This window comes from Phacochoerus africanus, chromosome 9 (assembly GCF_016906955.1).
Source record: "Phacochoerus africanus isolate WHEZ1 chromosome 9, ROS_Pafr_v1, whole genome shotgun sequence".
Classification (NCBI taxonomy): domain Eukaryota; kingdom Metazoa; phylum Chordata; class Mammalia; order Artiodactyla; family Suidae; genus Phacochoerus; species Phacochoerus africanus.
The window spans coordinates 14,079,334-14,106,761 of record NC_062552.1 but is presented as its reverse complement, the minus strand read 5'-3'; the positions used below and the strand labels follow the sequence as shown (position 1 = coordinate 14,106,761).

At 41.7% G+C, this 27,428-nt stretch overlaps 1 protein-coding gene across 4 annotated transcripts in view; it reads right to left on the bottom strand.

The window, feature by feature from the left end:
• The window catches only part of RNF144B (ring finger protein 144B), a 168,437-nt gene that overhangs the window by 39,945 nt on the left and 101,064 nt on the right, over positions 1 to 27,428 (bottom strand). For all 4 annotated transcript variants that reach the window (XM_047795204.1, XM_047795205.1, XM_047795202.1 and 1 more), the window contains exon 2: positions 26,598 to 26,809. In XM_047795204.1, coding sequence (XP_047651160.1) covers positions 26,598 to 26,774 — 177 coding nt within the window. In that variant the 5' untranslated portion in view covers positions 26,775 to 26,809. The remainder of the gene's footprint in view (positions 1 to 26,597; positions 26,810 to 27,428) is intronic.

The following is a 27,428-nucleotide window of genomic DNA, read 5'->3' as shown; positions in this document are numbered from 1 at the left end:
GCTGTTTCCTGGTAGAGTAGGATGCTACAACTTTTTTCATACAAAACCCTTTTCAGAAACCCTGGCGTTTCACCCATCACATTATTCCGAGTGACAAGGATCATCCTCCTATCCCCTCTGCCAACCACAAAGGACATCAGAGAACTGACAGGAAAACCTGGCACCAGATGACTGATCCAACAGCAAGCCATGACTACAGTTAAAAAGAGACCACAGTTTTACCTTTCTCATCATTAAGCTTCTCTTATTCAAGAAAACCTTCCTTGTCTTGTCCCCTAGTCTGATGGGATGCCCAGCCTGTCTGCTCTCACAGCACCTTGATGCCCAGCTGGGTACCAAGGTGCATGCTGGGGAGCCCATGAGTTCCCTGTGACAAGGGTTTTCCCCTATTTTGCATTTATTTAATAATATTAACGAAAGCAGGGAACACTCATTTCCACTCAATTTTGATGTTCATATCTGTGTGGGGTGCAGTCCTATTTTGCCAAGTACGAGTGCTTTCATGGTCACAGGCAGATGAAAAAAACAATGGGAGTTTCTGAGCCAAATCACCATGAAATCTGTACAAAGCACCATTTTTAGTGATTCCAACAGAGAAAAGCGGCAAGATTACCGAATTACCCCCTTGTTCTTTGGAACATGCCAAACCTAGAGTCTGTTAAAAGTGATTTAAGCGGAAATTTTATGGGCCTATAATTTTAATATTCAGCTTATTCTGATGTTCGTGTTGTTTCAGAAATATAAGATTAAATGTGCTTATACCTCATATTATGTTTGTATAAGTGTCAGCGTGACGAAAATAAAAATAATTTTTATATATCCCAGTACTGAGGTTCAAATTACTTTCCCCTTCAAAAGGAATCCCTATAAACCATTAAAAGGAGAACGCTGTGATTCTTCATGGCAGCAGGGCTGGTGGTGTGGCATTTCCCTCCCAAGGATGTATCAGAATTCCTAGGCCCTCCAAAGAGAATTTTACAAATTATGCAACCATCTCCTCTCCCCCGAGTCTCCAGAAGACTTGAATTCCCACCCCCCCCATTTGCCAATAGTTCCCATCAACACCTTAGGTAACACCAGATGTTAACAACTCAAGTACATTGTACGTGGAAATCATGCAGCGATTATCACCCGCCATTGCATGAGACTCTGAACTTGCTTGTCTCTCCAGCACCCCTGGAGTTCCTTCAAGGTCTGGATCATATCTTATTTCTTTTCACATCCCATAGAAACACCTATCACAGGACCAGGTAGTGGTAGACACTCCGTCTTCTGTGGGAGCTGGAAGCATGCATCTACCACCCATCAGCTTTGTGGCGAAAACTCCTTCAGCTGCAAGTACTGAAACATATACACCCACCCCACTCACAGCTTTCCTCCCTTCTCTCCTTTGACCCACATGAGCCCAGTCCACCTTCCAAGGCCAACTCCACATTTTCTAGTTCCTATTCCCTGCCACTTTTCAAGAAATTTAGTCTACTGATTATCCATTTTCTTCCTTTTCCTTCCTTCTTACCCTCTCTTCTTCCTCTATCCCTCCTTCCTTCCTCCCTCTCTCCCTTCCTTTCTTGTCTTTTTAGGGCTGCACCCTTGGCATATGGAAGTTCCCAGGCTAGGGGTTGAACTGGAATTGCAGCCACCAGCCTACACCACGACCACAGCAACGCAGGATCCGAGGCGCATCTACAACCTATATCACAGCTCACAGCAATGTTGGATCCTTTACCCACTGAGTGAGGCCAGGAGTCGAACCTGTGTCCTCACGGACACTAGCTGGGTTTGTGACTGCTGAGCCATGACGAGAACTCCGCCATTTTCTTCCTCATTGTGGAATTTTTCTATTGGGTTCTTCTAAACATGTTTAACCTAATTAAAGAAAAATAATAATAAAGCAGCAAAGAAAAACAGCTGTCCCTGACTCCTCTTGCTGGCTGTACACTGCCTTCTCCATTCCTCTTCTCTTCCGTCAAACATGTCAAAGAGCTGTCTGCTCTCACTGCCCTCACTCCTTCACCACCCCCATCACCGTTCCTCCCCTACGATTGAGCTGATGTGGGTACTAAAGTCACCAGTGGCCTGCATGTCAAGAAATCGTATACACATTCTCGTTCTTGGGACCTCTCAGTGGTCTAAAACCCAGTGAATCACCCCCACTCTGTGGAACCTTCTCCTCCCTCTGCCTTTAGAACTGCACACTTCTCGGATTGTCATTCTTCCTCTCTGGCCATTCTTCCTCAATCTCTTTCACTTTCCTCCACTCAATTTTTAAACGCCACAATTTCAGGAAGGGATCTAAATTCTTTTCTTTCCACACTTTCCTTTGGGTGGCCTCATTAACTAGGTATAACTAGGTGTTTATTTGGTCCACTGCCTGTTTTCTCTCAGGTCTGTTCCCCACTTCCTCTTCTGCTCTGTGACTCAGGGCATATCTCCCCAAATCCTCCCACCCCCACCCCAGGTTCAGGCAACCCCCCATCTACATTCTGTCTCTATGGATTTGCCTATACTGGAGATTTCCCATAAATTAAGTCATACAATATGTGGTCCTTTGCGACTGGCTTCTTTCAGCAGTAGATACGTACTTTCATTTCTCTTAGCTATATGTTTAGGAGGGGGTGTGATAGGTGATACTCTATATTTGTCTTTTGAAGAACTACTAGACTATCTTCTGAAGCAGCTGCATCATCTTACATTCCCACCAGAAGTAGGAGCATTCCAATTTTCTTCAAATCCTCACCAGAACTTATTATTGTCTTTTTTTTTTAATTCTAGCCATTCTAATGTGTGTAAAGTGGTTTCACTGTTTTTTTCTTTTTTTATAGTTGATTCATAATGTTCTGTCAATTTCTGCTGTACAGCAAAGTGACCCAGTCATACATATACATACATTCCATCTCTAACATTATCCTCCATCGTGTTCCATCACAAGTGACTGGATATAGTTCCCTGTGCTATACAGCAGGATCTCATTGCTTATCCACTCCAAATGCAGTAGTTTGCATCTACTAACCCCAAACTCCCAGTCCATCCCACTCCCCCTGTCCTACTTGGCAACCACAAGTCTGTTCCCCATGTCCATGAGTTCATTTCTTTCTGTAAATAGATTTATTTGTGCCATATATTATATTCCAGATATAAGTGATATCATATGGTATTTCTCTTTCTCTTTCTGACTTACTTCACTTACTATGAGAATCACTAGTTCCATCCATGTTGCTGCAAATGGCATCACTGTGGTTTTGATTTGCTTTTATCTGATGTTAATGATTTGAGCACTTTTTCATGTGTTTATTGGTAACTTGTAAATTTTCTTTGAAGAAATGTCTATTCAGACCTTTACCTATTTTTAATTGCGTTTTTATTATTGAGTTGTAAGAGGTCTTTATTCTACATATACCCCTTATCAAACATGATTTCCAAATACTCTCCCCCATTCTGTGAATTATCATTTCATTTTCTTGGTATCTACTGAAGTAGAAAGGCATTTAATTTTGATGGAATCTAATTTTTTTTTATTTGTTCATGCTTTGCCTAACCAAGGTCATTAAATTTTTCCTATTTCCTATATTTTCTTCCAAGAATTTCTTCAGTCTTAACTCTTACAGTTAGGCCTATAATCCATTTTGAGTTAATATCGGTCAATGGTATGAGGAAGAAGTCCAACCTCATTCTTTTGCAAATGGGTATCCAGTTGTCCAAGCACCATTTGTTGAAAAACTATTCTGTCCCCTGTGAATTGCCTTAGCACCCTTGATGAAAACCAAGTGATAATAAACATGAGAATCTACTTCTGGACTCTCAGTTGTATTCCACTGATCTATCAGTCTGTTCTTTTGATGGCATCACACAGTTTTGATAAGGCTGCAGTAAGACTGAAAGCAGGAAGTGAGTTCTTCAACTTTGCGCTTCTTTTTCAAGATGGTTTTGGCTATTCAAGGTCCATCATATTTCTATGTGAATTTTAAGATCAGCTTGTCAATTTCTACAAAGAAGATAAGTTGGGATTTTGACAGGAATTGTGTTGAATCTATAGATTCATTTGGGGAATACTGTCATTTTTAACTATATTAAGTCTTCTAATCCATGAACATGGGGCATCTTTCTATTTAGTCTTCTTGAATTTTTTTCAGCCGTTTTGTAGTTTTCAGAGTATAAGCTTTGTACATCTTTTGTTACATTTATTCCCAAGTACTATATTTCTTTGATACTGTTATAAATGGAATTATCTTAATGCCATTATCATATCATTCTTTGCTAGTGTTTAGAAATAAAATTGATGTTTGTATTTTGTATCCTGAAACCTTGCTGAACTGGCATCAGTATTTTTAAACTCTCAAAGTGATCCCAATATGCAACCCAGTCAGAAACACTAGGTTCAATGCCATCCATGCTCTCAAGCCTTAAGAAGGAAGATATGTCCATTATCACTGCCTTTGTATCATCTTGGAAAATTCAGAGGCATGACCTCCATAGGAAGGAAGGGCTCATCTCGAAGCAACACCATCATAGAGAATACATGCATCAACTAATTCCAGAAAAAATAGTAAAGGAAGTGTAAAAGGGAAATTATATATGCAAAATTTAAATATAAATGAATTTAGGAGTTCGTCGTGGCTCAGCAGAAACAAATCCAACTAGGAATCCTGAGGTTTCAGATTCGATTCCTGGCCTTACCCAGTGGGTTAAGGATCCGGCATTGCCATGAGCTGTGGTGTAGATCGCAGACTCAGCTTGGATCTCATGTTGCTGTGGCTCTGGTGTAGGCTGGCGGCTACAGCTCCAACTGGACCCCTAACCTGGGAACCTCCATATACTGAGAATGAGCCCCTAAAAAGCAAATAAATACATAAATAAATGAAAATGAAAATTTAAAGTATCTTTAAATACATTACCCCAGGAGTTCCTGTCATGGTTCAGCGGAAAGGAATCTGACTAGCATCCATGTGGACACAGGTTCGATCCCTGAACTCACTCAGTGGGTTAAGGATCCACCATTGCTGCGAGCTGTGATGTAGGTCACAGATGTGGCTCGGATCTGGCATTGCTGTGGCTATGGTGTAGGGTGGCGGCTACAGCTCCAACTCACCCCCTAGCCTGAGAACCTCTATATGCCTAAAAAGACAAAAAAAAAAAAAAGGCTTTACCCCAAAAATAGTGCTGCCACTTTTTCTGCCAAAGTGTACTCTAAGATTCACCTTGTAAATCTGAGAACAGTCATTCAATATAGGAGATTAAATCTGGGCCCCAGTCAAAAGTACCTCCAGTTCCCACCAAGCAAGAGTGATCAAACGCTTCTATCTTTATCTCAAGTGATCATGAAACATTTAAATTAAGAAACTTGGTGACAGTAATAGCTTTAAAGAGAAATCCATTGGAAATGCTGCAGCCCTGGCCAGTCCTCACAGTGAAGTCTATTCCATCTGCTAAACTGGAAGAACATTTCAATCAGAGTAGGGACCAGGCACTAGGATGGGAAAGACCCGCTTCCAACAGGAGTAATTCAGTAACGCTGCAGTTGACCTTTCAGAGGCTTTCCCTTCTGTCCCACCTGTGCTGCCTTTCCTAGCAGAGGGAGGCCCAATTCTGACAGTAGTTTCAAAGAGGTGCCCTGTGCCTGGTGTTATCTTACCACCTAGTATGTCCAAAAAAGCAACCTCGGTTCCAGGACAAAAAAAAAACTAAGAAGGCTTGCCAAGTTTACATCCTTCCATTTCCTCCAAAGAAACATTAGACCTCAGAGCTGCCAGACCTCAGCTGGCCCCAAGGCCCTGGCCGACAGGCCCAGGACAGACAGTGAGAATAAGCACACCCTAGATAACACATCAATAGATTTCACTGAACTCATTTATCACTTTCTTCCTCCTCCTCCTGTGTCCCTAAAGAGTCCCTACTTGAACTCTTAAGCAGCCCTTCCGATTCTCTCAGAAAGCACATAGGTCTCAGCAATACAGAAAGAAACAAACCTCAAATTAATAAAGGGTCAATAAACTCCTTTAGCCATGATGTAAGGCTATGCAAGTTATCTACATAAAATATAACCATTCAGGAGTTCCTGTTGTGGCTTAGCAGGTTAAGAACCTGACATAGTATCTGTGAGGATGCAAGTTTGATCCCTGGCTTCACTCCACAGGTTAAGGATCCAGCGTTGCCAAGAGCTGAAGCATAGGTTACAGATGTGGCCTGGATCTGCTGTGGCTATAGTACAGACTACAGCTGCAGGTTCAATTCACCCCCTATCCTGGGAACTTCCATATGCCACAGGTATGGCCAAATATATATATATATACGATTCAGCCACTATAAGAACACAACTGCAGAATGCAGTATTTACATTCTACTAAAGAATTCACAGTGCATTAAAACTATACCTTTCATTCTCCTAAAGAATTCACAGTGCATTAAAACTTTATCATACAAAGGACAAAAGAGTAAATGGAAGGAGAGATGTGTGATGAAGCAAGGAGAGTAAAAAGTTAATGTTAGAATCTAAGATTAAGTGGGAATAAAGAAAATCACTGAAAATTCTTCCATCTTTGTTGTATGTTTGATAAATTTCATAACAAACTAACAGTTTTAAAACTAAAAAGCAAAAAAAAACCCTTTATATCATTCATTAAATCTCAGATGTCAATGTTCCTTAAAGCAGGAAGCATGTGTGTTATATTTTATATAAAACCTCAATATCTGTATTAGTATGCAAACCAGAGTTTGAATAAATTATAGTGAAATAAACTCTTATTAATTAAAACTAATGGGAGCAATATTCATGAATAATTATCTAAATGTTTGAAATTTTAAAAGAATATTTACACTGGATAAACAAGAATATGAAACCAACTCATTGTCAACTACAGTTTTTCCTACAAGGTATAACCTATAAAGCCAGTATGCAAACGAGTTCACATCAATGACCCAGAAACTGGACAACAGAGATGCTGTTAGTTTCATCACAAGGATACTCATTCTCTACATGGAATGATAGCTAGGAACTAAGTACATCAGTTTAGTACAGACCTAGCCTTAAGCAAACTTCCTCATTGGCTACACTTACAAATGAGAATTTATCAGATTTAAGAACTCTGTGGAGTTCCCATCGTGGCTCAGTGGTTAACGAATCCGACTAGGAACCATGAGGTTGCAGGTTCAATCCCTGGCCTTGCTCAGTGGGTTAAGGATTTGGCATTGCCGTGAGCTGTGGTGTAGGTTGCAGGCTTGGATCCCGAGTTTCCATGGCTCTGGCATAGGCCGGCGGCTATGGCTCTGATTCGACCCCTAGCCTGGGAACCTCCATATGCTGCAGGAGCGGCCCAAGAAATGCAGAAAGACAGAAAAAGATTTAAGAACTCTCTGAAAGTTGGACAATGACCTACTGTGACTAGAACAAATATGAGCAATCTTGTTTCATTCCAAATTAACTTGAAATGATCATATTTAATCATCCATAGCAAAATCAGAATGTCTTTCTATTTACCAATTAGATGTTAACAAAATTGTAACTAATCTCATAATTTTCCCACAAGACTTTATTCTGGGGAAAAAAAAATAGTGAATCTTTTTGACATTTCCTAAAAAGCAAGTTTCTAGAATCAGGGAGGTTTTTTCATTCTTTTTTTTTCCACTTTAACTGCCATACTTAAATCAGTCTTCTGTTTCTTTCTCTCAGTAAATCCATAGGCTCACATATCCAAGACTCCTCCTGACTCTCTTGTCCAACACTAACCTACTTACTTACTGTCCTCGAACGGAGACTTACCAAATACTCTGAGTTAGCACCAGATTCTAGCAAATTAAACTATCAAAGCAAAGAATCTAAGTCAAAGCCATATGAACAACTGATTCAGAAATGTGTATCAGTGGTCACAAGAGACAGAGGGAGCATATTATCCCAAAGCACATGACAGTGAGCAATCCATATCTGCTTCACCCATAGAGTGCTCTGCAAAGAGCCTAGACCAGACCATCAGAATCCCCTGGAGGAGGAACCGAAACCCAGATTGCTGGGCCCTAGCCCCAGAGACTCTACTCCAGTAAGTCTAGGGTGGGGCTCGAGAATTTATAATTCTAACAGGTTCACAGCTGCTGATGGTGATGATGACGATAGAGGTGGTGGTGGCTTAAGGATCACACTTTAAGAACCACTGGCCTACTTCTCACTCAAATCTGGAACAAGACAGGGATGCCCACTCTCACCACTGCTCTTCAACATAGTTTTGGAAGTCCTAGCCACAGCAATTAGACAACAAAAGAAATAAAAGACATTCACATAGGAAGAGAAGAGAGAAAACTGTCACTGTATGCAGATGACATGATACTATACATAGAAAACCCTAAGAACTCAACCCAAAAACTACTTGAACTGATTAATAAATTCAGCAAAGTAGCAGGATAGAAGATTAACATTCAGAAGTCAGTTGCATTTCTGTATACCAGCAAGGAAATATTAGAAAAGGAATATAAAAATATAATACCTTTTAAAATTGCACCTCACAAAATCAAATACCTCGGAATACACCTGACCAAAGAGGTAAAGGACCTATATGCCGAGAACTATAAAACTTTAATCAAAGAAATCAAAGAAGATGTAAAGAAATGGAAAGATATTCCATGTTCCTGAATTGGAAAAATCAATATTGTAAAAATGGCCATACTACCCAAAGCAATCTACAGATTCAATGCAATCCCTATCAAATTACCCAGGACATTTTTCACAGAACTACAACAAACAATCCAAACATTTATATGGAACAAGAAAAGACCCAGAATCGCCAAAGCAATCCTGAGAAACAAAAACCAAGCAGGAGGCATCACTCTCCCAGACTTCAAGAAATACTACAAAGCCACAGTCATCAAAACAGTGTGGTACTGGTATCAAAACAGACAGACAGACCAATGGAACAGAATAGAGAACCCAGAAATAAACCCTGACACCTAGGGTCAATTAATCTTTGACAAGGGAGGCAAGAACATAAAATGGGAAAAAGAAAGTCTACTCAGCAAGCATTGCTGGGAAACCTGGACAGCTGCATGCAAAGCAATGAAACTAGAACACACCCTCACACCATGCACACAAATAAACTCCAAATGGCTGAAAGACTTAAATATACGACAGGACACCATCAAACTCCTAGAAGAAAACAGAGGCAAAACACTCTCTGACATCAACATCATGAATATTTTCTCAGATCAGTCTCCCAAAGCAATAGAAATTAGAGCAAAAATAAACCCATGGGACCTCATCAAACTGAAAAGCTTTTGCACAGCAAAGGAAACCAAAAAGAAAACAAAAAGACAACTTTCAGAATGGGAGAAAATAGTTTCAAATGATGCAACCAACAAGGGCTTAATCTCTAGAATATATAAACAACTTATACAACCCAAAGCAAAAAAACCAATCAATCAATGGAAAAATGGGCAAAAGACCTGAATAGACATTTCTCCAAAGAAGATATACAGATGGCCAGCAAACACATGAAAAAATGCTCAACATCGCTGATTATAAGAGAAATGCAAATCAAAAACTACCATGAGATACCACCTCACACCAGTCAGAATGGCCATCATTAATAAATCCACAGATAACAAGTGCCGGAGGGGCTGTGGAGAAAAGGGAACCCTCCTGCACTGTTGGTGGGAATGCAAACTGGTACAGCCACTATGGAGAACAGTTTGGAGATACCTTAGAAATCTATACATGGAACTTCCATATGACCCCGCAATCCCACTCCTGGGCATATATCCAGACAAAACTCTACTTAAAAGAGACACATGCACCCGCATGTTCATTGCAGCACTATTCACAATAGCCAAGACATGGAAACAACCCAAATGTCCATCAACAGATGATTGGATTCGGAAGATGTGGTATATATACACAATGGAATACTACTCAGCCATAAAAAAGAATGACATCATGCCATTTGCAGCAACATGGATGGAACTAGAGAATCTCATACTGAGTGATGAGTCAGAAAGACAAATACCATATGATATCACTTATAACTGGAATCTAATATCCAGCACAAATGAACATCTCCTCAGAAAAGAAAATCATGGACTTGGAGAAGAGACTTGTGGCTGCCTGATGGGAGAGGGAGGGAGAGGGAGGGATCGGGAGCTTGGGCTTATCAGACACAACTTAGAATAGATTTACAAGGAGATCCTGCTGAGTAGCATTGAGAACTTTGTCTAGATACTCATGTTGCAACAGAAGAAAGGGTGGGGGAAAAAAATGTAATTGTAATGTATACATGTAAGGATAACTTGATCCCCTTGCTGTACAGTGGGAAAATAAATTTTAAAAAATTAAAATAAATAAAAATAAAAAAATAAAAGAACCACTGGCCTAGAACTAAATTATTCATCACCCTAGAGGCAGGAGAATGGAGGAGATGGTGAGAATGAGAATCTGTCAAGCTCCTAGGATAGCTAAGAGATGTGTCTTAAAACTATCTTATCTAAGCTTCATAGCAACTCTGACATGGCATTACTCCCTGCTCATTCATACAAAGCAGTTCAGTAACCTACCCTAAATTCCCATGACCAGTAAACACAGGAGCTGAGATTTAAACCAAGGTTTGATGGAGACACAGCTCTAGCTTGTTTCCCCACTACCTCACCATGATTTCCATGCTATGAGAATGAAAGCATGAGAAAATACTGGAATCTTTACAATCTGAAAAGACTATTTTTGCTCTTTCTGAAAGTTGTAGACCCCATAAACGAAAGTGTTTTCCAAAGACTAGACACCATTCCATTTCATATTAAGATGATCTGTGGTTCACACAGTACAGTACCCAGGAAAGGTAGATATGACAGGTATGGCGTATTTTTTCCAGTTGCAATGAAGAGCTCTGTGCTTCAGAGTCCTTCATTCATTAATTGATTATCCTTAGCACACAGGAGCCACTTGGAAACAACTGGCAGACTGAGGTCCTCTAGGAAACACCAGTAACTCCACAAACATGCTGCCTGGGGAGGGAGGGTGGGGGAACACCCACCCATCTTTGAACTTCCTGAGGACGTCTGGGCTTGAACCCTGACCTCAGTTTCGACATCTGAATATATGCTAAGTGCACTGAGAGCTTCCAGGTATGTAAACCAGACCTCATAAAATCTCTCAGCCCTTCGTTTCCTCAAATAACTTGCCCAAAGTCACACAGTTGCAAGTTCACAGCATAGCCCTCAATCCCATCAGGCTGGGGCTATGGTCACCAGCATATTCAGATTATATACACACTCTCTGGTCTCTGGAACTCCTTGGATTATTTCGCATCATTTACTACTTACATGTTCTTTGTACTAACTAGCCTTTTATGCACGTAAAAACCAGGTGTCAATTTTGCATTATAGAGGCCACTGTCCCGTTTTAGAAACTTTTAGGATCACAAAAATCTAATATGGGCCTCATCCATTGTTCATGCTAACAAATAAAATTTAGGGCGTGCATGTTATGTGGTAGGCAGTACATGGCGTGTTTTCACACAGGCTGTCCTCATTTCAAAACTACCCTATATGATTCAGGAATCAAGAATATGGATCTTGGGCATGCAACTTAATTCTGCATTGGTTTCTTGATCTGTAAACTGGAAGGTGAGACTAAATGGGGGGAAAATAGTTCTCTTGCAATATATATTTTTTTTCATAGTACATACACAAATTATCTTGGTTATTCTTCCTTGATTTTTTTTATAGGTAAATAAAGAGAGCATCGAAGAGACCAAATTAAAATCCTACATTCACGTGGCTAATAGCTCACACCTTCCAGAAGAGTCAAACCGAAAGGACCTCCTTACTGAGGGTGGGAAATGATTCAAAACCATTGAGGCTTTCAGTTAACACAGAGCTATTTACTTCCAGGGAAATGGGGCACCAACTGTGTCCAGGCTGATTCCAAGAGGTGCCACGCATATCTGGAATCCCCAGTATAACCAACCTTTGATTAACTTACATGCTCAGAATATGGTGTTTTAGAGCTAACTTTCTGGTTAATTCACAACCTTTTTGCCTGCCACTTGTCAAATTTTGAAAAGTTTATTTTCCTACTTAGTAGCATCTTGTCACGGAACACAGTGTGTGTGAGTGTGTGTGCGATAAGACATCTGAGGAGCACTGCTATGAGCATTATTTTTGCATCCAGTCATATCTCCTATGTGTATACTTTCCTAGATATGGCCCATTTGTCTAACTTGACAGTACTGTGAATACCACGGTGTCAAATCAACTGAAACTGTACATGTACTGGACAAGCTATACATTTTTTTGTTTTTTAGGGCCGCACCCAGGCATATGGAGATTCCCAGGCTAGGGTAGAATCGGAGCTACAGCTGCCAGCCTACACCACAGCCACAGCCACGCTGGACCAGAGCCACGTCTGTGACCTACACTGCACCTCAGGGCAACGCTGGATCCTTAACCCACTGAGCAAGGCCAGGGATCAAACCTGCGTCCTCATAGATGCTAGTCAGATTCTTTTCCCCGAGCCATGACGGGAACTCCAAACTATGTATTTTTTAAAGACAGACTCACGAATTGGGTTCGTTTTTCTACAGTTAACTTCCTCCTTTAAAAAAAGGAAGCATGGACGAAGCAATGAGATATGTTCTTTCCACATATCAGATTAGAGAAGGTTAAAAAAAAAAAGCTGAAAATACCCAGAATGTCAAAAAGAAAGGGGTTTATCTACATCATTGGTGGGAATGTAAATAGGTAAGACAGTTTGGGTTTCAGTACATGTACTGAAACTGTACATGTACTGGACAAGCTATACATTTTTTTGTTTTTTAGGGCCGCACCCAGGCATATGGAGATTCCCAGGCTAGGGTAGAATCGGAGCTACAGCTGCCAGCCTACACCACAGCCACAGCCACGCTGGACCAGAGCCACGTCTGTGACCTACACTGCACCTCAGGGCAACGCTGGATCCTTAATCCATGGTGATTTAAAAGGCACAAAACATGATGATTTAAAAGGCACAAAACTTTTGATTAGGCAATTCCACTTCTAGAAAAGTGTCTTAGACACATTTTCACATTTACAGATGCATAAAAAAGTTCATTTATCATAGCAAAAACTTGCTCACTATTAGAAGGGTCCTAGTAAAATAAATGTTGATACAGCCATACCATAGAACACTATACAACACTTAAAAAGCAAGGTAGGTCTATACATTCTTACACAGAAATATGTCCACACACTGGGTCACTATGCTGTACATCAGAAACTGACACAACAGTGTAAACCAATTATACTGGAGTTCCCGTTGTGGCGCAGTGGTTAACGAATCCGACTAGGAACCATGAGGTTGCGGGTTCGGTCCCTGCCCTTGCTCAGTGGGTTAAGGATCCGGCGTTGCCGTGAGCTGTGGTGTAGGTCGCAGACACGGCTCGGATCCTGCGTTGCTGTGGCTCTGGTGTAGGCCGGTGGCTACAGCTCCGACTGGACCCCTAGCCTGGGAATCTCCATATGCCTCGGGAGCGGCCCAAGAAATAGCAAAAAAAAGACAAAAAAAATAAATAAATAACTATACTATAATTTAAAAGAAGGTAGAAACATGTCCACAAAACACAAAGTCAACTTTGTAAACCTCAAGTTAAAGTTTCCATTTCTCTATTAAGTGATGTGTATGAATATTTATCCTTCCATGTATATATATATATTTACAGAGAAAGAGTCTAGAAGGGGGTACATACAGGTGAACTGTTCATATAATCAATACTTTGAAAGGTTTTTATTTCCTCTTAGAACCAGCACATGTTACATTTAAAATCAAAAATTAGTCTGTAAGAGTTCCCCTTGTGGCTCAGCAGAAATGAATCTGATCAGTATCCATCTGACTAGAATCCATGCAGGTTCGATCCCTGACCTTGCTCAGTGGGTTAAGGATCCGGCACTGCCGTGAGCTGCAGCACAGGTTGCCGACGCCACTCGGATCTGGTGTTGCTGTGGCTGTGGTGTAGGCCAGCACCTACAGCTCCAATTTGACCCCTAGCTTGGGAACCACTGCATGCCATGGGTGTGGCCCTAAAAAGACAAAAAAAGAAATTAGTCTTCAGTTCAAAAAGAAGAGAGCACAGAAAAAACAGGAGAGAAAAGACAATAAGTAATTGAGATTTCACTATACTTCTAATTAAATTCTCTACCCCCCTCAGTGTGGATGAAACTGGACACCAAAACCTTTCATTTAGCTGAGCTCTCAGTCTAAGAATGAGAGCCATTCTGGGTGGACAAATAAAGGGAAGAGAGAATTCAGTCAAGCAGGCTTTTTTTCACACTCTTCTGTTTTAGGGGCTTCATTTGCCTACTGGGCTTCCAATTTCTACCGAGAAATAGAAGAGGAATGAAAATCCTTCACATGTCATCCTGAAATGGCTGCAAACTTCATAGAAGTACTTGAAGTTAACAGGAGTTGCTATCTGGTTCTGGCACGGCTGCCCCTGCCTGTCCTAGCACTCTTGGAAACTGGCAATTAGCTGAATGATTTACTTGGGACAGCTGAATGGGCCTCAAAACAAACAAACAAACAAAAACTGTTACACTAAAACACAGGTTACTGGTAGTTCCCATCATGGCTCAACAGAAAAGAATCTGACTAGCATCCATGAGGACGAAAGTTCGATCCCTGGCCTCACTCAGTGGGTTAAGGATCTGGCGGTGCCGTGAGCTGTGGTGTTGGTCACAGACGCAGCTCGGATCCTGCAGTGCGGTGGCTGTGGTGCAGGCCAGCAGCTGCAGCTCCAACTTGACCCCTAGCCTGGGAACCTCCACATGCTGTGGGTGCATCCCTAAAAAGATTAAAAATAATAATAATAAATAAAAAATAAAATACAGGCTACTACTGTGTAGCTACTTCATGATCTTTCCAACAGTATTTTTCAGTGACGGATTTGGGTAATTTATGGATAAAATAACTTAAGATATTTAGAACAATGCCTTGCAGTAAGTTGGACAGATACTTGCTGTCGCTATTATTACAACAACAATGATGATGAGTGATACCTAATTGCTTTCCTGAGTCTTTTTACCCTCAGTGGACTTGACATCCTGGTGAGAAAATAAAATCAATCTATGCCAAAGAGATAGAACACAAGGCAACACTGATCTTCGTACGAAATCTTTTTAATCCAATTTTAAGTGCTCAATGCTTTCAGAGAGAAGAGGATCGTGCGGCCGTTGGGGAGGCCAGTGTCACCAGGGTAAGGACCACGTTTCAGTTTTTCTCCAACAAATCCCCCCAATCCAGTGTTCTGTCGAAATGAGTATTTGTTGACAAATGAGCAGAGGTATGGCTTGACCAAGCAATGAGACACCATTAGAAACTAGGCAGGGAACTAAAAAGGAGAGAAAAGAGGACAATTCTAGGGAGAAGAAAGGAAACCTGGAGGAATGAGACACCTCATTCAAGACGTAGCAGCAGGCAACGTGCAGACCTGCATACCCACCGTGCGAGAATTCACAGAGGAACCGGAGTGTCAGCCCTAAGGAATGCGATTCAAGCAGGAACACGTGAATCCTTCATAATGGCAAGTAGCACGACGACAGCAACATTTTAAGAAATCTCACAGTAGTACCCAAATGGGTAGGAAGGAGGAGAAACTGGGGACATGAAAATAATTTAAACACTCCAGATGTCAAAAGCACCGTCCAGCATGACAAATACAGCATATGCTGATGAGGGTGTTCTCCGAGCTCCCGCCGCCCTCCGTCCCCCATCCCACCCCAGTTCAGACCATTCTCCCCACTATGCCAAAGCCACCCTCCCCACCCCACACCCAGATGAAGCATTCCAGTAGCTCCCTAATGCTCTTTAACGTGGCATATAAGACCCTCCATCCAGTCTCTGTTTGCTTTTCCAGCCTCCTGCCCAAGCACACCCACAATTTTTTTTTTTTGTCTCTTTGTCTTTTTGCTATTTCTTGGGCCGCTCCTGCAGCATATGGAGGTTCCCAGGCTAGGGGCCTAATTGGAGCTGTAGCCACTGGCCTACGCCAGAGTCACAGCAATGCGGGATCCGAGCCGCATCTGTGACCTACACCACAGCTCACAGCAACGTCGGATCCTTAACCCACTGAGCATGGCCAGGGATCGAACCTGCAACCTCATGGTTCCTAGTCGGATTCGTTAACCACTGAGCCTCGACAGGAACTCCCATACCCACACTTCTGACCATACCTTCTAGGGATGTCTTTCAGTTCGGTTCCTCAGTAGGTCATTCTGCCTTATTTCTGCGCCCCACGCATGGCTGCCCCTCCTCCCTGGAGCACCTTTTTATCCACAGCCCACCAACACCACCGTTAGGCAATCTCCTATTCATCTTTCCATCTCAGCCCTTTCCCCAACCTTCTCAGGTCTAGTTTAAGTGGGTTCCCACATGAATCCACAGCAACTGTAACTCCTGTATCAGTGGGCCTGCTTCCCACATGAGAGCTGGATTGGTCACGCCCCATTCATACAATTAGCACAGTGGTTGGCACAAAACAGACCAAATGGAAGATTCAGGACCACATAGGAATAGACTTAGAGAAAAGTGGAATAAAGGTGCTATTTCAAAAGAATAAACTTTGGTGACTCAACAGATGTAATGGAGAGTTCTCTCACTGGATACCCACTTTTGCCTGCTCCCTGGTCAGAACTAGCCTATAACATTATTTTTTTTTTTCCTCTTCTTTTTAGGGCTACACCCATGGCACATGTTAGTTCCCAGGCTAGGGGTCAAATCAGAGCTATAGCTGCCGGCCCACGCCACAGCCAAGCAATGCCAGATCCTTAACCCACTGAGTGAGGCCAGGGAACGAACCCGCATCCTCATGGATTCTAGTCAAGGTTCCTAACCTGCTGAGTCACAATGGGAACTCTGCCTATCACATTGTGACATATAGTTCAAAGGATTAAATTTGGCAAGGTGTGCTTTTTAAAAAAAGACACACAGGATTTCCCACAGTGGTACGACAGGATCAGCAGCATCTTGGGACCACTGGGACACAGGTTTAATCCCCAGCCCAAGACAGTGGGTTAAGGATCCAGCATTGCCGCAGCTGTGGCACAGGTCACAACTGTGGCTCAGATCTGACCCCTGGCCCAGGAACTCCATGTGCCACGGGGCGGCCAAAAAAAGAAGAAGAAGAAAAAAAAAGACATATAAGCACAGCTTACCAACATACTATCTTTTTATAACCTTTTTTGTCAAAAAGAAATTAAGACTTGTTCCATATTATAGAACCACCCCGCTACCCAGATACCATATGCTTTTCTAAGAGAAAGTAGAAAAGCCTGAAGTACTTGTTCCACCAATGATCCAAATCAAGAATGTTATGCAAATGATGCTTGTTCCAAAAAGAACTGTCACCAGAAACGGGGGAGGGAGGGACACATTTATTAATATTCCCACACTGGACAGAGCACCGTGGGTGAATTTTTAATGATTAACCTTGTTCTTGCCTTCTAACACAAAGATAAGCTTCATTTAAATAGTACAGGAAAAAAATAAAAATCATTAAAAAAAAATTATAGGAGTAGTGAGCAGAATAAAAAATTGGATCTCAACCAATTCTATTCTAGAGAACAGAACTTGTACTAATAGGTAGAATTTTACAGCCAACAGGTTTCAAATCAATGTAGAAGACAGTTTAGAACTAGGATTTCCCATAATTGAATAGCCAGTGTGATGGTATGTTCCAATCCTGGAGGTTTTCAAGCAAAATCTAGATGATCGCACTAAGACCAGTGGTGCTACACAGGCTAGCTACATTCCAGGTGCATGCCACGTGCTTTATCTAGATTATCTGCTGCAATCTTCTTTTTAACCTTTTAGGATGATTATTATCCCTGTATTATACAATAGAAAATGAAAACGGAGATTACCCCAAAACATTAGTGGCTACCACCTGCTGGCCCAAGCCACTCTCATTTCTGGCCTGGATTATTATGTGCACCTTCTAAGTTATCACCCTGCTTTCAGCCCCACCCCTATGGTTCATTCTCTGTGCAGCAGACAGGGGGATTGGAATGCTTAATTTTCTGTGGCAACTTGCCTAGGCTGTGGGATGCTCAGATATTTGGTTAAACGGTATTTCCAGGTGTGTCTGTGAGGGTGTTTCCAGGTGAGATTAGCATTTAAATGTGTCGACCGAGTAGAGCAGATCCACTCCCCCCACCACCCCACCATCATCTGCCCTGTGGATACACCTCATCTAATTAAGTGAAGGCCTGAAGATAACAAAAAGGCAGAGGAAGGGAGAATTCACTCTCTCTGCCTGACTGAACGAGCTGGAACACTGGTCTTCTGCCCTTAGACTAGAACTTATACCCGAAGCTCTCTTCACTCAGGCCTTCAGACTCAAACCAGAGCCACTCCAGCTTACAGACGGGTCAGCGGGGGGTGGGGTGGGGTCAGGAGACTCCACCCTCATAACACATGAGCCAATTCCTTATAATACATCTAGGAGAAAATAGAATTCTAATGATGGAGCCAATAAAAAAAATAACATATGTTTATATATATATATGTATATGCTCTTATACATGTGTGTATATATACCCCCACATACATATCTTTTATTGGTTCTATTTCTCTGGAGAACCCTTACTAACACAAGGATCCATTTAAAACAACATTAAATTATGGAGGGTCAAAACCCTCCAAAGGCTTCTGTTTTTACATCAGCCTAAGGTCAAAATCCTTATCTCAGCCTGCAAGGCCCTACATACAAATACCTCTACCTCCCTGACCCCATGTCCTGCTGCACCCCCCCCTCCCCACACACACGCCTCTGGGCTGTGTCTGAACATAACAAGCACATTTTCAGCTAAGGACCTTCATTCTGCTTCCCTCTACCCAAAACTCTTCTCTCCCAGACATCTACACAGTTTGTTCCCCACGTTCTTCAGGTCTTTGCTTAAATATAGTCGTCCTTCAGTGTCCACGGGGTGGGTGGGTTGGTTGGTTCCAGGACCCCCAGCAGGTAACAAAATCCACAGATGCTCAAGTCCCTCATACAATATGGCAGAGGAGACTCAGCCCCCTGCACTCCTGGGGTCTATATTCACAGATACAGAAGGCTATTATACCTGATCAGTAAGAATTCCCTAACCAGCTAAAAAATAGTAAGCCCCCCCACATCATTCCCTATCCCCCTCACCCTGCTTTGCTTTTCCTCAGAGCACATATCGTCATCTGACTTCTGAATTTATTTGTTAGCGTCTGTGTCTTGCACTAAAATGTGACCTATCTGAAAACCAGACCTTGATCTGATTAATCACTACGCTATCTTCCCCATCAGAACTCTGCATGGCACAATAAATCTTGGTTGGAAAAAACAAAGCCCAGACAACCAGACTTACAACCTATTCTCTTAAATGTCAAGCCACACTGGGCAACCAGGAAAAGACTTATTTCATTAGGAGGGCAGGGGGACTAGATTTAAGGCCCCTTCCACTGCTAAGACTATGACGCCTCAAGACTGCCCTTAGGACCTTAAGAGCATGGTTCCCTTTTGCTGCTCTTTCCTCTGGCCACATTTTACCACTTTCCTTGAATAAATAAGTGGCAAGCATTAGGCAATGGGTGAGATCATAGGTCCAGGAAGCCAGCTCCTCCTTGAGTCATCTCTTACCCATTTCTCATGCTGTTACCGTTTGCTCTTATTTCTCAGATGCTATCTGACCTGCAGCCACTCAGTTGTCAATGGAAAAGTATAGCACCAAAATTTATGTTTTTAAACCAGTAGTTTGACTGACAAAGATAAAAAGCATCGTAGTATTATCATGAAAAGTCTAAACAAGTATAAGCAGCAAATGCATTGATGTCATCTACAAATAAACAAAGAAAAAGATAATTCACTGATTCACTGTTGATCAACCAAGATAATGTTTAAGGGAAAGCATAAGACCAACCTTGCAGGCCAGTATATTTTAGTGCCAGAAACCAACAGTGCAAGAGAGGGCTCTGCACTGGCAGCATTTACTTCTATTTACTACTAGAAGACATGGGAATCCAGGGAGCTGGCAATTTCAAAGCTTCAGGAAGAGCTGGCAGGTCATGTGACCAGAAGAGAGGACAGAAAATTGTTCTATAACATTGCTAGAGTAAGATGCTTCATTATTTCCCACAGTTCCACAGAGTTCTCAAAAGATACTTAAAATGATTCTAGATCGAACGTATGAAGTCAGAAAGTAATTACATTATTATATTCTTATTAAGAGTCAGCAGCTCTTCAAGGGCAGCTTGCAACACTCTTTCATGCAGATCTTTTACAATCCACCAGAAATCTGTTCACCTGTTCACTTTCCAAGTTGTATTTGTTTTTAGTTTCTCCGTAAGTCCTACATCTAGATCTTCAGTTGAAACATCCAGCCATTCGCTATTCTTTGGACCAATCCAACAATTAGCCACTCCTTGGACAAATCCAACAGAGAAAGTGCTGTCTCTCAATCCTAACTGCTGGTCTGTGGGTATCTCGGAATAGCATCAAGTTGAAGTCACCTATGTAAGCACCTTTTCATAAAAGGCTAATGAGGAAGCAAATCAAGTCTTTATAGGATTTCCTTCCTTTAAAAAATAAAACATTTTTTTAGAGTGTTATTTTCTGAAACAATGGTCTTTTTTTTTTTATTTTTTTCCCACTGTACAGCAAAGGGGATCAAGTTATCCTTACATGTATACATTTTTCCCCCACCCTTTGTTCTGTTGCAACATGAGTATCTAGACATAGTTCTCAATGCTACTCAGCAGGATCTCCTTGTAAATCTATTCTAAGTTGTGTCTGATAAGCCCAAGCTCCCGATCCCTCCCACTCCCTCCCTCTCCCATCAGGCAGCCACAAGTCTATTTTCCAAGTCCATTATTTTCTTTTCTGGGAGATGTTCATTTGTGCTGGATATTAGATGCCAGATATAAGTGATATCATATGGTATTTGTCTTTGTCTTTCTGACTCATTTCACTCAGGATGAGAGTCTCTAGTTCTATCCATGTTGCTGCAAATGGCATGATGTCATTCTTTTTTATGGCTGAGTAGTATTCCATTGTGTATATATACCACATCTTCCTAATCCAATCATCTGTTGATGGACATTTGGGTTGTTTCCATGTCCTGGCTATTGTGAATAGTGCTGCAATGAACATGCGGGTGCAAAACATTTTGAAGAACAAAACAGCTCAGCGCACTGACAGGACTTGGGAAAGAGAGGAATGATGGTGATAACGGAGAGGCGTAGGACTGTGCTAGCTGCTGTACTGGGATTCTCATTTGATGCCTCCTACCACACGCCAAGGTCAGTGCTATCATCCATCACCCTCCCCCTATCCTACAGGTGAGACACTAAGGTTCCCGGAAGCCAAAGAGGTCATACACCATTAAATGGCAAAGCCTGAACACAAGCCTGGGTCTTCCCATCTCTGTATCTGCTCTTTTAGCTATGCTTGTGACAATGGAAGGGGGAAAAAGGGGGTGGAAGAGAAGGATGGCATTCCTTTCTCCCAGTGCAGGAATCAGAATCCAGGGAACAAACCACTGCAGGTTCTGTGCTACATTAGAAAGTTACCAATCTGTGTGTGTGCACATGTGTATGTATGTATGCACTCAGAAATACACGCATGCATGCACGCACGCACACTGCAAATCTTCCCAAGCCATAAAAGTCTCCCAGGCCATATGTGGGATTTTCTTAAAGGTCACCCAGCAGGCCCCAAGGAAAAAGAAGGGTTTGGTCTAAAAAGCTTTATAGTTCCTCTCACTTTTTTAAACATTGGAAAATCCATTTGGCTCAGAAAAATGAATAGTAAAAGGAGTTCTAACTTCTTAGAGCCAACAAAATGTAATGGAAAAAAGGGAAGAATATGGCTGGACTTTATTTTTCTTTTCGCTCAGCACATCCTGTCTTTAATCTGAATGGTAAATAGGCCATGCCCAACATACCGACTCTTTTCAGGTGAAATTATCTAGGTTATAAAAACAAGCAACAACTGTGTTTTCATTCTTCTTTAATTCGTGGCTGACAGAAATAGCTTCCAAAATAAATCACAGAGGCAAATATTGCTCACTAGGGAGCAACCCACAAATTTTCCCTCCTTTGATAATTGATTTTTGTACATTTTTTTCCTTTCACTTGAATTATAATTGTGTGGTGTTATCTGAAAGAGTGTGTTGCAAAAGGCAAAAGAGGGAAATTTGAATTTTCATATTTACATTATTTAAATCCACAAGGGGGAGGGAAGAGAGAGGGAGAGAAGGAGATAGGGAAGGAGAGAGAGAGAGAAGCTTTTTCCATATTATTAGTTAACAGACTAACATCCGCGAGACATTTAACTTTCAAGTATAAGAACAAACAATTTTGCAACACCTCTCTCCATAAATCCAAGAAATCAACTTCTTTGGCTCCACGATACACCTAATGATTTATGCATTTACTCATGCTAGTGAGAACTATACCCATTTTTGTTCTGTATATTTAGCTTCCCTTGGCTTATACTACACTTTCTTCTCTAGATTAAATCCAAGCAAAGAGTCTAACAGACACCATCTTCACGAATAGAAGATGGTAAACTTCCTATAACAAGAAACTAGATATATTGATGGATTATTTGAAGCAACAGCTGCCACATTCCTTTCTCTGAATGCTATTTAAATCAAGAATTATTCCATGGAACAAGTTAAAGCAGCATTCTTCCATGCATTGGTTGTAGGGAAGTTAACAGGTATTCTACTAAAAAGAGACAGCCTTGGTCAAATGGAAATGCTTCATTAGAAGTTCAACAGGGTCTCTTTGCTCTCTTTTCAAACATAAGATGATACAGATCTAAAAGGCAAATATACATTACATCCCTCTAAGAAAGGAACAGAAAACATATCCACTTCCAAGCTAATTTGACTATGGAACACTATTCAAGAATCATCTCTGTTTCTCGGAGCTGGAGGTTCACAAAACACACTTGGGTTGAGAAGCACCTACTTACAGGGCAGGTCTGAGCCGGCTAACTTCGCTTCGATCCATTCTCCTCTCCCCAAGCACACTGATCACACAGTCCTCTTAGGGAAAAAAGGACAAGCATAGAATGTACAATAAGCTTTACTGAACTGATGAAACTACACAAGCATAGCACCATATCTAACAGGAGAAACATTGCCTTTGGACATTGCCCTAATGAAAGGAAGAAGAGGGAACAAGCTCAGCAAAACCCTTTTAAATACATAGTATGCACAAGAAGACTTTCCCAGCCAATAATGGGAAGATGTCATCCAACCATCTTCAAAATTGGAAATTAGTAGTATATGACACACTAAAAAATGTCACAGATTTTGTTTTCAGCCTTGAAAATACACATTTGATGTCTTTAATTTGAATGCAAATCAAAACCTGGGGCATCAGACACACTATTAATGGGTTTTTAAAAAGAAGAAGTAAGAGCTCTAACAAAAAGTTCGACTAGTATTAGAGGTGAATCCGACATCAACTGCAAAGTTATAGACACTAATGTAATCAACACCTACAGCTTACTATTCTGGCAGATCATAGGCAATGGGGTACTAGGCAGCCAGGAAAGGTTAATGCTTATAGCTACAAAAAGTTCCCAGATTCAAGGGATACCAAAAATACCAAGCCATTTGATTTTCTGCCTTTAGCACACCTCAACAAGAGGATGTACACATCTAGATGACAGAGTGACCTCATTGTACTAACTCCTATCCCCATACTGCTAAAGGAGAAATAAGCAGCTGTGCTATTTTAAAATGGGAACTACGATCTATGGAAACAACTACAGGGCAGCACCAGTTCCTGGTAAATATGCAATACTGCCTCTGCTCATGCAGTTTACTCTTTACCCAATGCTGATGCACAAATCCGAATTCTACTGCATGAGATCTCATTGCAAAAAGTGAATTCCATGTCCTGCTCTTCAACTTCAGTAATCCTCAGACAAGAATGTCCCTTCTGGCTTTAACCAAATGTGGCTTCTGGCTCATTTGTTTCAAAGGTTAGCAAGGGTCTGAGACCGATGTGAGAAAATCTAAGAAAACAGTTTTGAAGCACAGCATTCAGAAACAAAGCAACACCAAAGGAAACCAAAGCTGCCCTGTGATGACAAGGCCATTTCCTCACTTCCCGTCAAGTAACACAAGATGAGGAAGAACCAGCACAAACATCACTTCATGAACCCGCCTCCCGTCCATGCAACTGTCACTGCAGTGTCCTGGCCCCACACTCCTAACCAGCTCTACCTTTTTTCTTAAGTCCCTATTACCCACTCCTATGTAACTTATCTATTTGTTAGGCTTTTTTATTTATTTCTGATTTTTTGTCTTTTTAGGGCCGTACCTGCGGCATATGGAGGATCCCAGGCCAGGGGGCGAATCAGAGCTGTAGCTGCTGGCCTACACCAGAGCCACAGCAACGTGGGATCCGAGCCATGTCTGCAACCTACACCACAGCTCATAGCAACACCAGATCCTTAACCCACTGAGTGAGACCACAGATCGAACCCACGTCCCCATGGATGCCAGTCAGTTTCGTTTCCGCTGAGCCACAAGGGGAACTCCTATTAGGCTTATGATTTATTATGTAACTCTTTGACAGAATACAAGTTCCTAAGAGCAAGGATCTCTGCTGGGTTTTGTTTCTTTAACTGATAAATCCCAGTGCCCAGAACAATTCCCAGGACACAGAGGCTGCTCACTAGGTATCTGCTGAATGAAGGGGAAAATGATACTATTCTTTTCCATCTCTGGATCCTCCAGTTCAAAACATAAGGATTTTAGTTGCTTTCCTTTTTATCTCAAAATTATTCCAAGCCTTCTCTCTACCCTAATCCTCAATCCAAAACAAATTTAAGAAAATTGATATAAACTAGCTTGAAAAATGTGTCGTGTTAAAATTAACTTGGAAAAGAGAGATGGGCGTTCCCGTTGCGGACCAGGGGGTTAAAACTTGACAAGTCTCCACAAGGATCCGGGTTCTATCACTGGCCTTACTCAGTGGGTTAAGGATCTGGCGTTGCCACAAGCTGCAGCATAGGTCATAGATACAGCTTGGATCTAGTGTTGCTGTGGCTGTGATGTAGGCCTGTAGCTGCAGCTCTGATTCAGCCCCCAGCCTGAGAATGTCCCTACGCCACAGGTGCAGCCATAAAAAGAAAACAAAAAGGGAGAGAGAGGGAGACGGGGTACAATTTATTTCACCTTAACTTGTTAACGTTTTTTAAAAAGCATGTTTAGTAGGATGTCTTTTTTATAAGTGATTCTAGTATTTCCTCAATGATTCCTTTCTTCTTACTCCCCTTGATTTAAGCACCGATCACTGTTCAATTTCCTTCACAAGTCAGAGTATTAAACCCACATTGGTTTGGTAATTATACCTACTGTATATTAAGTATTAACAGTGTACCCATGCAAGGCCTACCAAAGCAAAGATAAGTGGTGAATATTATTAATTTAGGCATCAGGCCCTCCCCTCCGCCCTGCTGAGAGGCCTCAAACTCTCCCTAGCTGACTCTTAATCCATCCTTAATTTGAAAGTACAGTTGATTCAAATACATACAAGAGAGAGGTAGGTACCATAAACAGAGAAAAGATCATCTATTTCTGGGCCTATGAAGCTACAGGCCCAGAGTAGCTCTATCTTACTGCTTATTCGTTTTGAAAAGGAAAAATTTACAAAATCCGTCATTTGAAATTTCCCAATTGGGGATGCAAACGAAAAGGGCTGAGGCCATGGCATCAGTGTGCAGTCTCTTGTTTAAAACCTCAGCTCAGGAAAGCACTGTTGCCAGGAAGCCCCCTCCCATCCCCAAAGAGGAGGACCGACCTCTGTGGTCTAGGGATCCCTAATTTCACCAGACTCGTATATAGTTCTTTCAACGTGTCTGTCTTCCCTACGGGAAGTATCCTTTTCCTCTTCATATTCCCAAGACCAAGCAGAGTGCCTGGCATATCGTAGGAGCTCGAAAAACATCTCAATGAGTAAACACCTGAACAAGTGTCAATCTGGTCCACACTTCTAGGAGCCCCTTTGAACCCATGAGCCTGTTTGCTACTTTTACTCTTTAACCAACCAATCTTCAGGAAAACACGTGATCAAGGTCATAGGCATTGACACTAAGTGTCCAACTAAACGACACAAGCCCACCCCTGGAGTTGTACAGGGTCCTCTTTATTATGAGGAATAAGCAGCATTCAGCATATTCTGAAAAGAGAAAAAAATGTAAAAGGAGATATACGACCAAGTAAACAGGTGTACACACCATGTGCTTTGTAGGAGATGAGCAAGAATATTAAAGACGATCCAGTAAATTGATACCTGATTTCGCCATCGTTCAAACCACCTGATAAACTTCTTACAGATGGCTGTTAACTAAGGCATGTTAAAAAATGTCACTGTTTTACTCCCTAGCTAATTAAATTTCACACACGCACTACAGTAAAGCCCAGTCAATACCAGGTTTACCATTCAAGATGGTATTTGGAATCAGATTCAAAGGTGGAACCGTTTCCCCAGGCAGGATCATATCGTAGCAAACTTGGGCTTCTCAGTAAGCCATAGACATGTAAGCTGTACGTGTACAAGTCTTTCTCTGTATTTTCTCATCATGAAAGAACCAAGGAAAACTTACGGCTGTGCAAAAGATGCAGCGGCATTCCTGGAGTGTGGTCATCTTGTCCAGAGACTGCTCACACAGGCAGAGTTTGCAAGTGACGAGGGGGGTCAGAGCCAGGTCTCCAGGCGTTGGATTTTCGGCAGGATTTTCGGCAGTCATGGTGAGATAGTGGAGCCTACCAACGGAGCTCATCAGCCTATTTTCAGCCTCTTCAGTCTCCTTAATCCCTACAGAAAGGCCCAAAGCAGAAAATATTACATCCATTGATACAGCTCTCGTTCCACCAACACATCTGGGCACCAGCAGAGCAAACTCTCGTCCTCAGTGACCTAAGGGCACAGAAAATGCATTTCTGAGAACCATGGGCTAGAGAGCTTGCCACTTGCACAGTATTTCTAGAGTCCTGAAATGGAAGTGGACCTCACTGTCCTGACTCCTATCACATAAACTATGGGAATTAAAAGACCACTATGAACAAATACACTACTTAGGAACTGCATTGCTACAATCAATTCAACAGATTCAAAAAATCCTTATAAATAGAAGGTCATGCAAAAAAAATAAAGAATTACCATATGATCCAGCAATTCCACTTCAAGATGTACACCCCAAAGAACTGAAAGCAGGGACGCAAACAGATACTTGCTTATCAAGTTCATAGCAGCATTATGCACCATAGCCAGGAGGTGAAAACAATCCAAGTATCCATCAACAGATGAATGGACAAACAAAATGTGATAGAAATATGCAGTGGAATATTATTCAGCCTGAAGAAGGAATGAAATTCTGACACCTGCTATAACAGAGGCGAACCTTGAAGACATTATGCTAAGTGATATACACCAT